The 12,212-nt window shown below is 42.4% G+C and overlaps 1 protein-coding gene across 2 annotated transcripts in view; it reads right to left on the bottom strand.

Moving 5' to 3' along the window:
* The window catches only part of pdss2 (decaprenyl diphosphate synthase subunit 2), a 93,264-nt gene that overhangs the window by 37,321 nt on the left and 43,731 nt on the right, over nt 1-12,212 (bottom strand). The window contains exons 2-3 of one of the 2 annotated variants that reach the window (XM_023951525.1): nt 7,930-8,064; nt 6,509-6,634 (exon numbers count right to left, since the gene is read on the bottom strand). In XM_023951525.1, the coding sequence (XP_023807293.1) occupies nt 6,509-6,634; nt 7,930-8,064 (261 nt within the window). The remainder of the gene's footprint in view (nt 1-6,508; nt 6,635-7,929; nt 8,065-12,212) is intronic. The other variant, XM_023951526.1, reaches the window with a different exon arrangement.

Here is a 12,212-nt window from a genome sequence, read left to right as displayed (position 1 = left end):
AAATACTGTCAGAGTTTTCATAAAAAATAAAAGTAAACTTATTATTAGCAAATAAAAGACTCTCTTGATTATGTGGCGACAGAACAGTTGTTTCTGAATAGGGGAGCAGCCTCAGGGAGGATATAATCAAATGTTGATTCAGTCATTGGTGGCGAATAATTAGGTCTGTCTCCATATGGAAGCAGCTCACCAGGCTGCGACAGGAGGATCCATCCAGACAGGGTCGGCTGCGCTGATAGCCACTTATGACCTTCTTTCAACTGCTGAGAACCTGATGAGCCAGTCGCCTGCATTGAACTGCAAATCGTTCCAGCACACGCACACAAAAGAACACACTCGCAGCCCTGTAATTGCCATGTGCGGGGTCGGCATGAAAAAGATGTGATTAAAATTCAATAATGTCTTCTATTTTGCCTCTCAATCACACCCATTGTCTGGTCGGTTTCTCTGCTAGGTGATGCGCAGCAATAACACCGTTACCCCGAATGAGAGTTAATAAGCTCAGAGTTTAAATAAAAGGAAATTAATAAATCGACAGAAGCAGGATCTTTAAGCACTTCAGCCTGATGGCTGGGCTTCAGGAGGAGAAGCCATTGTCGCAGCAAAAGGGAAGACAACAAAGAGATGCGCTCAATTCCAAGACATTTCAGATTTGGTGCGTTGGCATTTAGTCATTTATGACTATGATAATCTCTGTTTATCTTACAAATAATGCTCAAAAGTTGGGATTTACTAGAAAGATGAAAGATTAAGATTAAGTAAGAAACTCAGGGTTTCTGAGTTTACTTTAAAATAACACTGATTTCTTGTTTTAACATAGAAAATACATATTTCTATCATTATGAAATTTTAAAAAGTAGTTTTGACTGATTGACTATCTTCTACAAAATGTCTGTAACATTACACCACTCTCCTAGGTTTTTTAAACCACTAAAAATACACCTGTAAAAATGAAGGAAAATATAGTCAATTCAAAAACTGAACATGCTACTCTAGGTTTGATGTTTATACCCACAGCATTTCTGAGAAGTGGTTGAAAGTGAAGGTCAAGGTCAGACTACATTCCTTTTGAAAAGCCATTTTTACATTGGTCATTGTTAGAATAAATAATACCAAAATAAAACTATTTGGTAAAAAAATATTTGCTGCTGTAAAAGCATGAATCTTTTGAGGTTTTAAATATCAAAATCTGAGAGCTTCTCTTGATGTGTTAGTTGTTCAGTCAATCACTTCTCATTTTGAGGAAATCAGCACAGGCTGCTTATTTTAAGATGCTAGTGACAAAAAGTGCAAAAACATATTATACTCTGTTCACTGCAGTCATCCTGAGATCTGTTCTCATTGTTTTCATCACCTTAGGACATTAATTTAGGGGATGCATGACAAGTATGCCTACATCACCTTACAGAAACAATAAATCTTAGCATTTGCATCACTTTAGTACGACTATCTTTGAACTTCTGGCTGTGAATGTGCATGAGAGTCTACATCTATACGGCAGCTTGTGGTCAACTCTTAATTATGACCCTCAGCAGCAGTCACTGCTGACTGCAAGCAGCAGCAGCAAGGACCATATAGTTTTCGCAGTTAGAAAGATTTCTGTGTCTTTGAGTGAAAATTTGACCCCCCCAAGCTCATAGGGATTTTTATTGATCGGATAATTAGCATAATTAATAAGTCTCTTAAGCAATGTGTTTTTCTAAGTAAGTTGATGACGCTGATGCTAGCACTTTTAGCCACATTAGCATAACTAGCAAAGTTAGAATTATTAGCATTTTAAGCAATGTATTTCTCTGAGGCAGTTGACAGTGCTTATAGCAATGCTAGCAATTTTAGGCAGCCTTGTTAGCCTTACAGAAAGAGAAGGAGGAGTTAGATACGAGTATTCGCTATTCAGCATGTGGGTTTGGGTCAAAGTTGGGTGTTAAGAGTTGCAGTGGTGCCCAGACCCGGGCAGCAACGGCGGCAGTGATGTGTAGAGACAGTCGGGAAGGGTGGGTGGCGCGTAGAGGTGGGAGGGGAGGGTGGCTGGCGCCTGCTGGCCGTACAACGCCGCTTGCGGCTATAATTTCCTCTGTTTTTGTTAAAAAAAGCTCCTAAGGTGAACCATCAACCCCAAACGCATCCTTTTGATGGAGGAAAAAAAGACAACACAGTGACCCCAGCCCGCCCATCCCAATCATCTGACTCCCTGTACATGAAAAAAAGACAAACCAGCACCTCAAAACCAGCTGCCCTGATCAGCAGCAGGAAAGCTTAGGGAGAAAAAAGGGGGCTGGTGTATAAAAATAGCTTTGGTTCTCTGTTGCATAGCAACCGATGCCATCTTGCAGAGGTGTAACGCCCACTACCACGCCCCTTGTCCTGACTGTTCTGTTCCATTTTCCTCCCTCTGCAGTTTTTCTGAAAGAGCACACAGATTCTGTGAGTGTCCCTAAAAGGGGACGTGCGTGGTGTGTTCACTGACAGGGCTTTTATCTGACACAAAAAACAATTAAAAGAAAGTCAAAGTTGAGCTATCTGTATGTACGGCTGGTTTTCAATACATTTATCAATCATAGCTATGCTTTGGTGAATCATCAGTGTCAGGCAGCAGAGTGGGAAATGTTTTACAAATGCTGCATGTCAGAAAGGAGGAGACTGTCCCCTGGAAATTTCAATCACACCCCCCACACACATCCCTCCAAAACCGCCCCACCACGACTCTCCCTCCTTCCACCTCGCCATCAGCAGAGGTGCTAATGAGCTCAGGAGAGGTGGGGGCAGAGACAGAGTGGGAGCAAAACAGTGCAAATGAGGTGATCAAGTCATGCTCCGAGTGTGTGTGTGCATGTGTCCAACGGTTCGGACACATCTGAGAGGGATCCAGTGATCCGGTGTCAGTGATCTGAAAGTCCAGTCAAGGGAATGAACATCATGCAGCGACACGCAAATTGCCGACCTCAATGAGGATCGGGGCAGAGCACTTCCACTCTGTCTGCTTAAGTCCTAACATTAGGCCATTTGTGCTGCACCACACTCTTGTGCCAGCTTGCACTAAGAAAAGAGCTCTTTCAGACATGCAGCACAAATCAGCGCCAAGCACAACACTTCTGGAAAGCATTTGGAGCACACCCACATCCCTGTGCTGAGCTGTACGCTGGCAGCTGACATTGTACGAGGAAGTCGGAGCAGATCGGAGCGTGATATTGGAGCTCAAACACCTTATATCCCAAAAAAGCAGATTTGGAAGATGTCAGATCATGTCGACGTTTCAATTACAGGACTTAAATTTGAAATAGTCTGATATTCATGTGATGATGGGCTGCTATAATCACAGAAAATATGGCAGACACAAACCACAGAGGACAAAACAAAATTACCAGACAAGTGGATCTGATTTCCCTACTTCTGCCTCACCAGGGAAGTAGCAGGTAAAAAAAAAAACAGAAAAGACTCATCTGTCTCGGACTTCCTGTCACGCAATTCAGGATTTTCAATGAACATGAATTGCTTTTTCCTCCAAAACAGCAAACACATAGGTATTTGGAAAAAAAGAAGAATGCAGCTGCATTTCACAGCTGTATTCTGTGAAATAAAAGAACCTGCAGATGCGAAGCATTGATTAAAATGATGAAAAACTATTCAAAAAGTTATGCATCTTCTTCATGCTAGTCATTAATATAGCTACCATGTGTTCAGTCCACCACTCATGGTTAAACAGACACCATAAAGCTACAAATGTGCTTTTTAGGCTTCTGCATTGAAAACTCTCATGGTCACGTGTCGCAACACAGGTTTCTAGGACTGTTTCCGGGCTCTACGTGCAAAGCATGCGGCTATTGAACATGAGTTAAAAGATGAACCAGGTCGCACTTTGACCAATCAGGGACTCAGATTTGTTAGTCTTGTTTGGATGGCGTCCCCTTTAAGTCTGTGGAAGTACCAACTGTTTGAAAATTAATCTTAGAGGAGAAACTAATAACTGCGGTTTGTGTCTGGCCAAAACTATATGAGGCTAAGTCATTCATATATCCAGAATAAAACTGTGAAAGAAAAAGCTTGGAACAAGATTGAAGAGGTCTGACAGACTGCATTCTTAGCTTCAATCTTGGGTCAGATAAAACATGATGCCATGCAATAGGGTTGGGCGATGTCCCCTCGTTCTTAAATAATTGCTATTCGTTATTTTACTTTATTACTTTATTTTATTTCCCAACTAATGAATCATCCGCGATGATCCAGTATAAACTGAGGGAAGAGACTTTAACAAAAAAAGTAACAAAAAAAATAGACAAGAAGTGGTCCGCTCCCGCACTTTACTAGTCAAGTGGACCAGCGGAGCGCGGACTTCCAGCTTTGTGTTTGATGGGAAAGGGGGTGGGGGGGGGTACATGAGCGGTATGTGTGGGAGATTTAAGACTGATCCGTCCCGCATCTCTAGGGGTACGAGCTACCGAACTCAGAACCAGGTCTAAAAGTGTGTGTCTGAGCACAGCTCGGATCGTCAGCACACACAGTGGTTTGAGCTTCAAAGCAGAAATGTCGCTCAGTCCTTAGAAAACATTCAAACAATCACGTGGATTTGTGTTTCCAGTCGTGTCCCGACTAAATAAAGGCTGATGTTATTCCCACGTTTACGTGCAGCCAGGATGCAGCGCCACCCAAAGCTAATGTTGTTAGCCTGTGTTAGCATACTGCTTATTCCGGCTCCGTTCTTCAACAGAAAAACAAAAAGCACTGACCACGCGGATTAAAATTCAAATGATGAGCGAACAGGTGTTTAATAATAACCGTAACATTATTAAAAGCACGTTTAGAAGATCGTCTCGTATATTACCGAGCTGACATGTCAATGTATATAGCCGCTCGGCGCTGTTTACTATTGTTTTGTATTGAATTGTTACATTCATTAGAGTTTGAAAAAAAAATTGCCGCTCAGCGGAACTTGTATCCTCTTACGGTATGTGCCCATGATTTATTCCAACCGAAAGTGTGACCTTAGTGAACGTTTGTTATATTCTGAAAACATTTTTCTGTGCCATGTACACGGTTGGATTCGAATCCGACCGTTGATCCCATCAAGATATTTTGCACATGTAACCGCGGCTTATGGTGTCGACTCGCAACGTGCCGGGGGCGTGGCATCACGATGGTGTCTCTCCATCGTGATGTCACTCACCCATCATGATGGACGATGGTATCCCGGAGGGGGCGTGTCTGCAGCTGTGAATGCCGACCCCAGTCTGTTATGGGATGGAAAGTTTTTCTGGAAAGACAGTCAGTGGCGATCTCGTAGAGGACACGTGAGCGCCGCCCCAAAAAAATAATTCTTTTATCCCCCTAGACTAAGACCACCCATTTCCGCGTAAAATTCATTAAATTTGCGTCAGGGCGCCCCTACTATCCTGTCACCTTGCTGCTAAGATGACCGTATGATGCGTTGTTTGTGTAGAACACGCTGGAGGGGGGGTTGCACGCGGGGGAAAACAACGAACAGGTAGAGGGGTGGGGGCGGGGCTTAGACTCACCACTTATGATTCCAGACCCGCAACAAACTAACAGCTGCTTCCTAATAAAACAAAGTTGTCATCCATAAAATTAATATAATTTATTGGGTTTAATGGATTTAAAGAAATAAATAATAAATAGAAAGGAGGCTGCATCAAAGTGAATTTGTTTCCATCATCTCACTCATCTTAACCCTGAGTGTTTGACAGACAGAAAAGTCTATTAAAGGTTGTTGAAAATGGACAAAAGATCTAAGGAAAAATCACGCTTATAAAGAATACAAACAATCAAATGAAGTATTAAAAAAATATCCTGACAGCATTTTGAATCAATACAAGTATTGCCAAATGAACTATCGTGATATATCGGCAAAAACATTTTTCTAACACATCTAGTGTTGCGGCTCCCTGTGCTTTCATCTCAGTGGGAAACTGATCCAAATGGCTCTTTGAGAGGTTCAGGTTCAGACCCCTGGTCTAGCACATCCACATGCATTCCAGGTTTGTACTGTAACATTATCATGTATAAAGTAAAATGTTTTGTTAAAAAAATAATGTTGTTGCCTATGAGGAAATAAAACATTTTATGTTCTTAATTTGTTATTTATGATTTTTTCCCCTCAAAAAGTATCGATAAGAGTATCGTTAAAATACTAGATCGATGAGCAGTATCAGTAAGAGTAGCAGTACCGTTAAAACCTTGACGATACCCATCCCTAGTTACGGCCTGCAGTAACCAGAATAAAGAACCTTAAAAGAGATCAACTCTCCGTGCCTCAGTGCGGGAAAGGGACGCTACATTATGCTGTTGCTAATAAATTATGATTTTTTTTACCATTAATGTGACTTCTGGTGCTGCATGGTTTTGCTGATGGTCTAGTCTGGTTGATACGTGGTGAGTTTAAGCTTCATGCAAGCGTTGAGACTTCCATCCATTAAACGTGATCGTAGGTTGGTCTTAGTGTTCTTTAGATGTGAGACATGCAGACGTGGAGCCAAACATTGTCAGCAATACTCACACTGCAGTGTGTGGTATTTGACGGACAGCGTGTTCTAAGTTTTGACCATCTGCACGTTTCTCCTCGCTGCCTGCGCCCACTACCCCTCTCCTTTTCCTTTTCCTTCCCAAAGACGGGAGCGTGTGGCTGCAGGGACAGCAATTGAAAGGTTTTAGGGTGGTACAAACTCTGTGTTATAACAGATAATAGTAAATTGATAGTGGCGCAGATTTTTTTTCTACAAGCACCGCTACTACTGCGCCCGAGAAGGACGGTCTAATGAAACTTTTCTTTTATTAATTAAAGATTTGTCTGCGAGCCAGATGTGGCCATCACAACAGCCAGATATGGCTGAGAAAAAATAACAATATTAGGTATTTCTGTGGAGTTTGTTTTAATAATAATGAATCTTTGTGATGTTTTTGAGATTTTTTATGCTGTTGTTTGTCTGGGGTGTATTGGTCTATTTTATTGAACGTCCCTGCCTACCTCTGCAGCTTCATGAAGGCAAACTCTGTCTGTAACTCGACAAAAATAAACTATTCATACTGGTCAATAGAACTACATCCAATGTTTTTCTCTGCAAGTTTCTGAATAAAGTAGGAATAATTAAACAGACTGGCGATATCGTGACAAACACAAACAAATCCGATATATGACACAAACACATTGTGGCTTTCCAACTTTTAATTGCAGCCCGTCTTATAGTTTTCATGAGCAGATTTTGTTAGTAACAAGCCTGTTTGTAGTTCTTTGCTTTTGTAATTAAGCTACAAAATATTCAAACGAAAATCACGGAAAAGATTTGAACGATCACCTTTTTTTTTATTTAAGTAATGTAACAATTTATAATGCAACACATTTTAAGTCACTTTAATACAAGCAAGGAAATGAAATGTTTTAATGTTGAATTGTAAATTGCAAAATGCTTTTAAAAAATGCACAACGTAATTTAACAATGAGTTGAAAATTGCAAAATGCATTTTCATTTGAATTATGCTACCAAAAACCCCTGACAACTTGAAATGAAATTGATTTTGAATGTTTTTAAAATTTTATTTGTAAATTTGTAGGATTGAATTATAATTTTTCATATTGAATTCTTTCATATTCATATTGAAAGCCTGAGTTGCATATTGAACTGTCAACTGTAAATTGAATTTTAAAATTGCATGATCAAATTCCAAATTGAATTGTCATTTGAGAAATGCACATCACTTTGAATTATGGGTAAGAAAAAAAAAAAACTTCCATTTGCTAGTAAACAGTAGAAAAAGAAGAAGCCCCTCTTTACTTGCGCAATGTAAACACCATGGGCCAGTGCGCTCTTTAACTCATACCACATGCATGGTGTGTCTATAGGTTAACAGCTATTGTTAAATTAAATCTAAAAACAAGATCAAATTTGGTGATTGAAACTCAAAACATGTGGACGGAGTTACCTGGGGTAGATGCCACTGACCATGTCCTGACCCAGAGCATCATCGGCTGCATGGCTAGGGCCTGCAGCCTTTGACAGGAGCAGGACGATGAGCCCCCTCATCTGAAGGTTGTTCTTGCTGTCGTATACAAAGCCCCTGTGGAAAAAAATTCAACATAAGAGACTTTGATCATTTGTTACATAAAATACCTTCATTTATTTATTTTCAGCCTTTAGACTGGCAAAAAATGGCTAAGTATAAAATCCATCTTGATTATGTGAATCATGTAAACTGATCCCACCCAAACATACATTCATATACATTCTGGCTAATCCAGAAACAACCGAACAGCACTACCAAAGATTTAGGGCTGATCCAGGAAGTCAAGGTAGACTGTATGAGATAAACAGTTAAAATCCAAAATTTGTCAAAGATTAATTATGACCTTCTACTATTGTTGTGTCATGTGATGTACTTTTGATTTGATCTTATGGCTTATCCATTGTCTTATTATGTTCTTATCTAGGGAATACATGTGAAAATTAGCATATTACTACAACATGGCAGATTTTTATCCATTACTTTATGAATAGAGAGTCATTAATTTAAATTGTCCCTAAACAGTCTGATTTGAGAATTATAATAAAGTTAACATGTAAAAAAAAAAAACTGTAGGCCGGTGGTCTCAAACTTGTAGCCCCCGCCTTAATATGAAAGTTTAGTGCATCCCGCTAGTTTTGTATGAATTACACTTTACAGCGTTGTGTGCTGAGCTGACGAACCAACCAATCACAGTGGGGTATATGACTCTTGGGGGCATGACATTGACCTGGCCTGAAGCAGGAAAACATTTAGGGCAGCCCCCTCCCCTTACCAGGAGGAGTTCCTTTTAGAAAGTGTCTATTTGCTCGTAATTTTCTAAATACACGCAGCCAGTGCTGAACTTTTTTCTGGGTCGCACAAACCTGGAGGAAGGTTAAGGTTATGATTACGGCTATGCGTGACGCCGTATTAACCCTTACTAAATGTTTCCCAAGCGTGGCTATGACTGCGGCTCACCGCTCGCCCAGGAAATGGGTCAACTGCGGAGAGTAAATGTCACACACCTAGATGCGTGACAGCGAACGGGGCTTTAAGTGACTAAAAATAATTATACAGTGCCAAAGTGTCACTATTGGTCTGATCTTTACAGTGTGTTTCAAATTAGTATACAATTTGCATTTAGGTGCAAAAAAGATAAAATTATTTGTTTTTAAATTAAACTTATTGATGATATTGCGTCTTGGGGCTCATTGGATCACTGCAATCAATCGCAGACATCTATCATAATTAGTTTGTCAGGTGAGATCAGTTAAAGAAAAAGCTACTTAAGAAGGACATTAAGAAGCAGACCATGTATATATAAAACTTCCCGTCCGCAGGTGGTTTCTCCTCCAAGCTCGGGTCTTCTACCAGAGGCCTGGGAGCTTGAGGATCCTGCAGTATCTTAGCTGTTCCTAGCACTGCGCTTTTCTGGACTGAGAGGTCTGAGGTCTTTCCAGGTATCTGTTGTAGCCACTCCTCCAGCTTGAGGGTTACTGCCCCGAGTGCTCCAATTACCACAGGCACCACTGTCACCTTCACTTTCCATGCTTTCTCCAGTTCTTCTCTGAGTCCCTGGTATTTCTCCAGTTTCTCATGTTCCTTCTTCCTGATGTTCCCATCACTTGGCACTGCCACATCAACCACAACGGCTTTCCTCTGTTCTTTATCCACCACTACAATGTCTGGTTGGTTCACCATTATCATCCTATCAGTCTGGATCTGGAAGTCCCTCAGGATCTTTGCCCTTTCTTTTTCTACCACCTTCGGAGGTGTTTCCCATTTTGACTTGGGGTTTCCAGTTCATATTCTGCACACATGTTCCTGTATATTATTCCAGCCACTTGATTGTGGCGCTCCATGTCTGCTTTCCCTGCCAGCATCTAACACCCTGCAGTTATGTGCTGGATTGTTTCAGGCCCCTCTTTGCACAGCATACAACTTGGGTCTTGTCTGGTGTGGTAGATCTGAGCCTCTATCGCTCTGGTGCTCAGGGCTTGTTCCTGAGCTGCCAGGATGAGTGCTTCAGTGCTGTCCTGTATGCCAGTCCTTTCTGCCATTGGTAGGACTTCTTGATATCAGCCACGTCAGGTATGGTCCAGTGGTACATCCCATGCAGGGGTTTGTCCTCCCATGAGGATTTGTCCTCCAGCACTGCATCTTCTGTTCTCCATTCCCTGAGACATTCACTGAGCACACTGTCAGTTGGGGCCTTGAGCTTGATGTATTCATGCATCTTGGATGTTTCATCCTGGATAGTGGTTTCCACGCTCACTAGTCCTCACCCTCCTTCTTTGCAGCTAGCATAAAGTCTCAGGGTGCTGGATTTGGGATAGAACCCTCCATGAATGGTGAGGAGCTTTTGTATCTTAACATCCGAGGTCTGTATCTCTTCCTTTGGCAATCTTATTATTCCTGCAGGGTATCTGATGACTGGCAGTGCGTAGCTGTTTATTGCCCGGGTCTTGTTCTTGCCATTGACCTGGCTTCTCAGGACTTGCCTTATTCGTTGGAGGTATTTAGCTGTTGCAGCTTTCCTTGTTCCCCGCTCCAGGTTGCCATTTGCCTGCGGAATTCCAAGGTACTTGTAACTGTCCTCAATGTCTGCCATTGTTCCTTCTGGGAGTGAGACCCCTCCTGTGTGGAATACCTTGCCTCTCTGTCACCATCCGGCTACATTTCTTGAGCCCAAATGACATCCTAATGTCAGTACTGTAGATCCTGGTGGTGTGGATCAGGGAGTCAATGTCACGCTCGCTCTTAGCATATAGCTCGATGTCATCCATGTAGAGGAGGTGACTGATGTTGGCCCCATTTCTGAGTCGGAATCCATAGCCAGTCTTGGTGATTATTTGGCTGAGGGGGCTCAGACCTATGAAGAACAGCAGTGGGGGACAGAGCATCACCTTGGTATATCCCACATTTGATGGATACTTGTGCAAGTGGCTTCCCATTGGCCTCAAGGGTGGTTTTCCACAGCTTCATCGCATTTCCTATGAAGGCTCTTAGAGTTCTGTTGATGTTGTACAGCTCCAAGCATTCAGTGATCCATGTGTGTGGCATTGAGTCATAGGCTTTCTTGTAATCAATTCAGGCTGTGCACAGGTTGGTGTGTCGCGACTTGCAGTCTTGAGCGACTGTTCTGTCAACCGAAAATTAGTATTTGGCTCCTCTGGAGTCTACTAATGCCCTTCTGTGTGTTGCTCATGTATTGATCCATGTGCCTATTTATCTTGGTTGCAGTGATGCCTGACATGAGCTTCCATTTTGTGGAGAGGCAGGTTATTGGCCGGTAGTTGGATGGGACTGCACCCTTTGAGGGATCCTTCTGGATCAGGATCGTTCGCCCTTCCGTTAGCCATTCTGGGTGAGTCCCATCTCTTAGCAGCTGGTTCATTTGTGCTGCCAGGCGCTCCTGGAGTGCGGTGAGTTTCTTTAGCCAGTAGGTCATCATGTCAGGGCCCGGTGCTGTCCAGTTCTTCATACCAGAGACTCTTTCTCGGATTTCTGCCAATGTGATGGTTACTGGATTCTGTTCAGGGAGGTTGCTATGTTCCTTTCTCAAAGAGACCAGCCACTGGGCATTGCTGTTATGTGCTGTCTCTTCCTCCCATATACTTTTCCAGTACTGTTCAGTTTCTAGCCTTGGTGGGTCTGATCGGCTGTTTTTGACCCTGCCACTGAGCGTACACTTTTGCAGGTTGAGATGCGAACTGCCTGATTATCCGTCTGGCTTTGTTGTCTCTTGTGTACCTCTTTAGGCGGCTGCTCAAGGCTAGGAGCCTTTGTTTGGCAGTTTCCAGTGCTTCAGGTATGGGCATCTGGCTGTATCTCTTAGGTACTTGCTTTCTCATTGTACCTCTTTGAGCCTCTGTCAGCTGACTCACATCCCTCCGAGTTGCCTTGATTTTGGCCGCTAACCATAGCTTCCATCATGGATACTGTTTTCTTCCATGGTTGCTCTTGTAGCCAAGCATCTCAAGGATCACTGCTGCTAAAGTGTAAACCAGTTCATTGGTTTCTGTGATGGTTGTGGTAGGAATTGCCTTCAATGCTTCATTCTCAGCTTCCAGGAGACTTTCAGGCGGTACATCACTTAACCGTTGTAGCTGGTGACGGGGTTGCCTTGTGTTCATCCGAAACATGATCTTGTCTTACAGGTCAGTTGCTGCCTTGCTCAGCGTATCTGTGGTTGTTGGGGCTGTGTACCATGGCTCAGAGTG

Source organism: Oryzias latipes, chromosome 22 (genome assembly GCF_002234675.1).
Source record: "Oryzias latipes chromosome 22, ASM223467v1".
Classification (NCBI taxonomy): domain Eukaryota; kingdom Metazoa; phylum Chordata; class Actinopteri; order Beloniformes; family Adrianichthyidae; genus Oryzias; species Oryzias latipes.
Note: the sequence above shows the minus strand (reverse complement) of the source record. Positions and strands in the feature narration are given on the sequence as shown.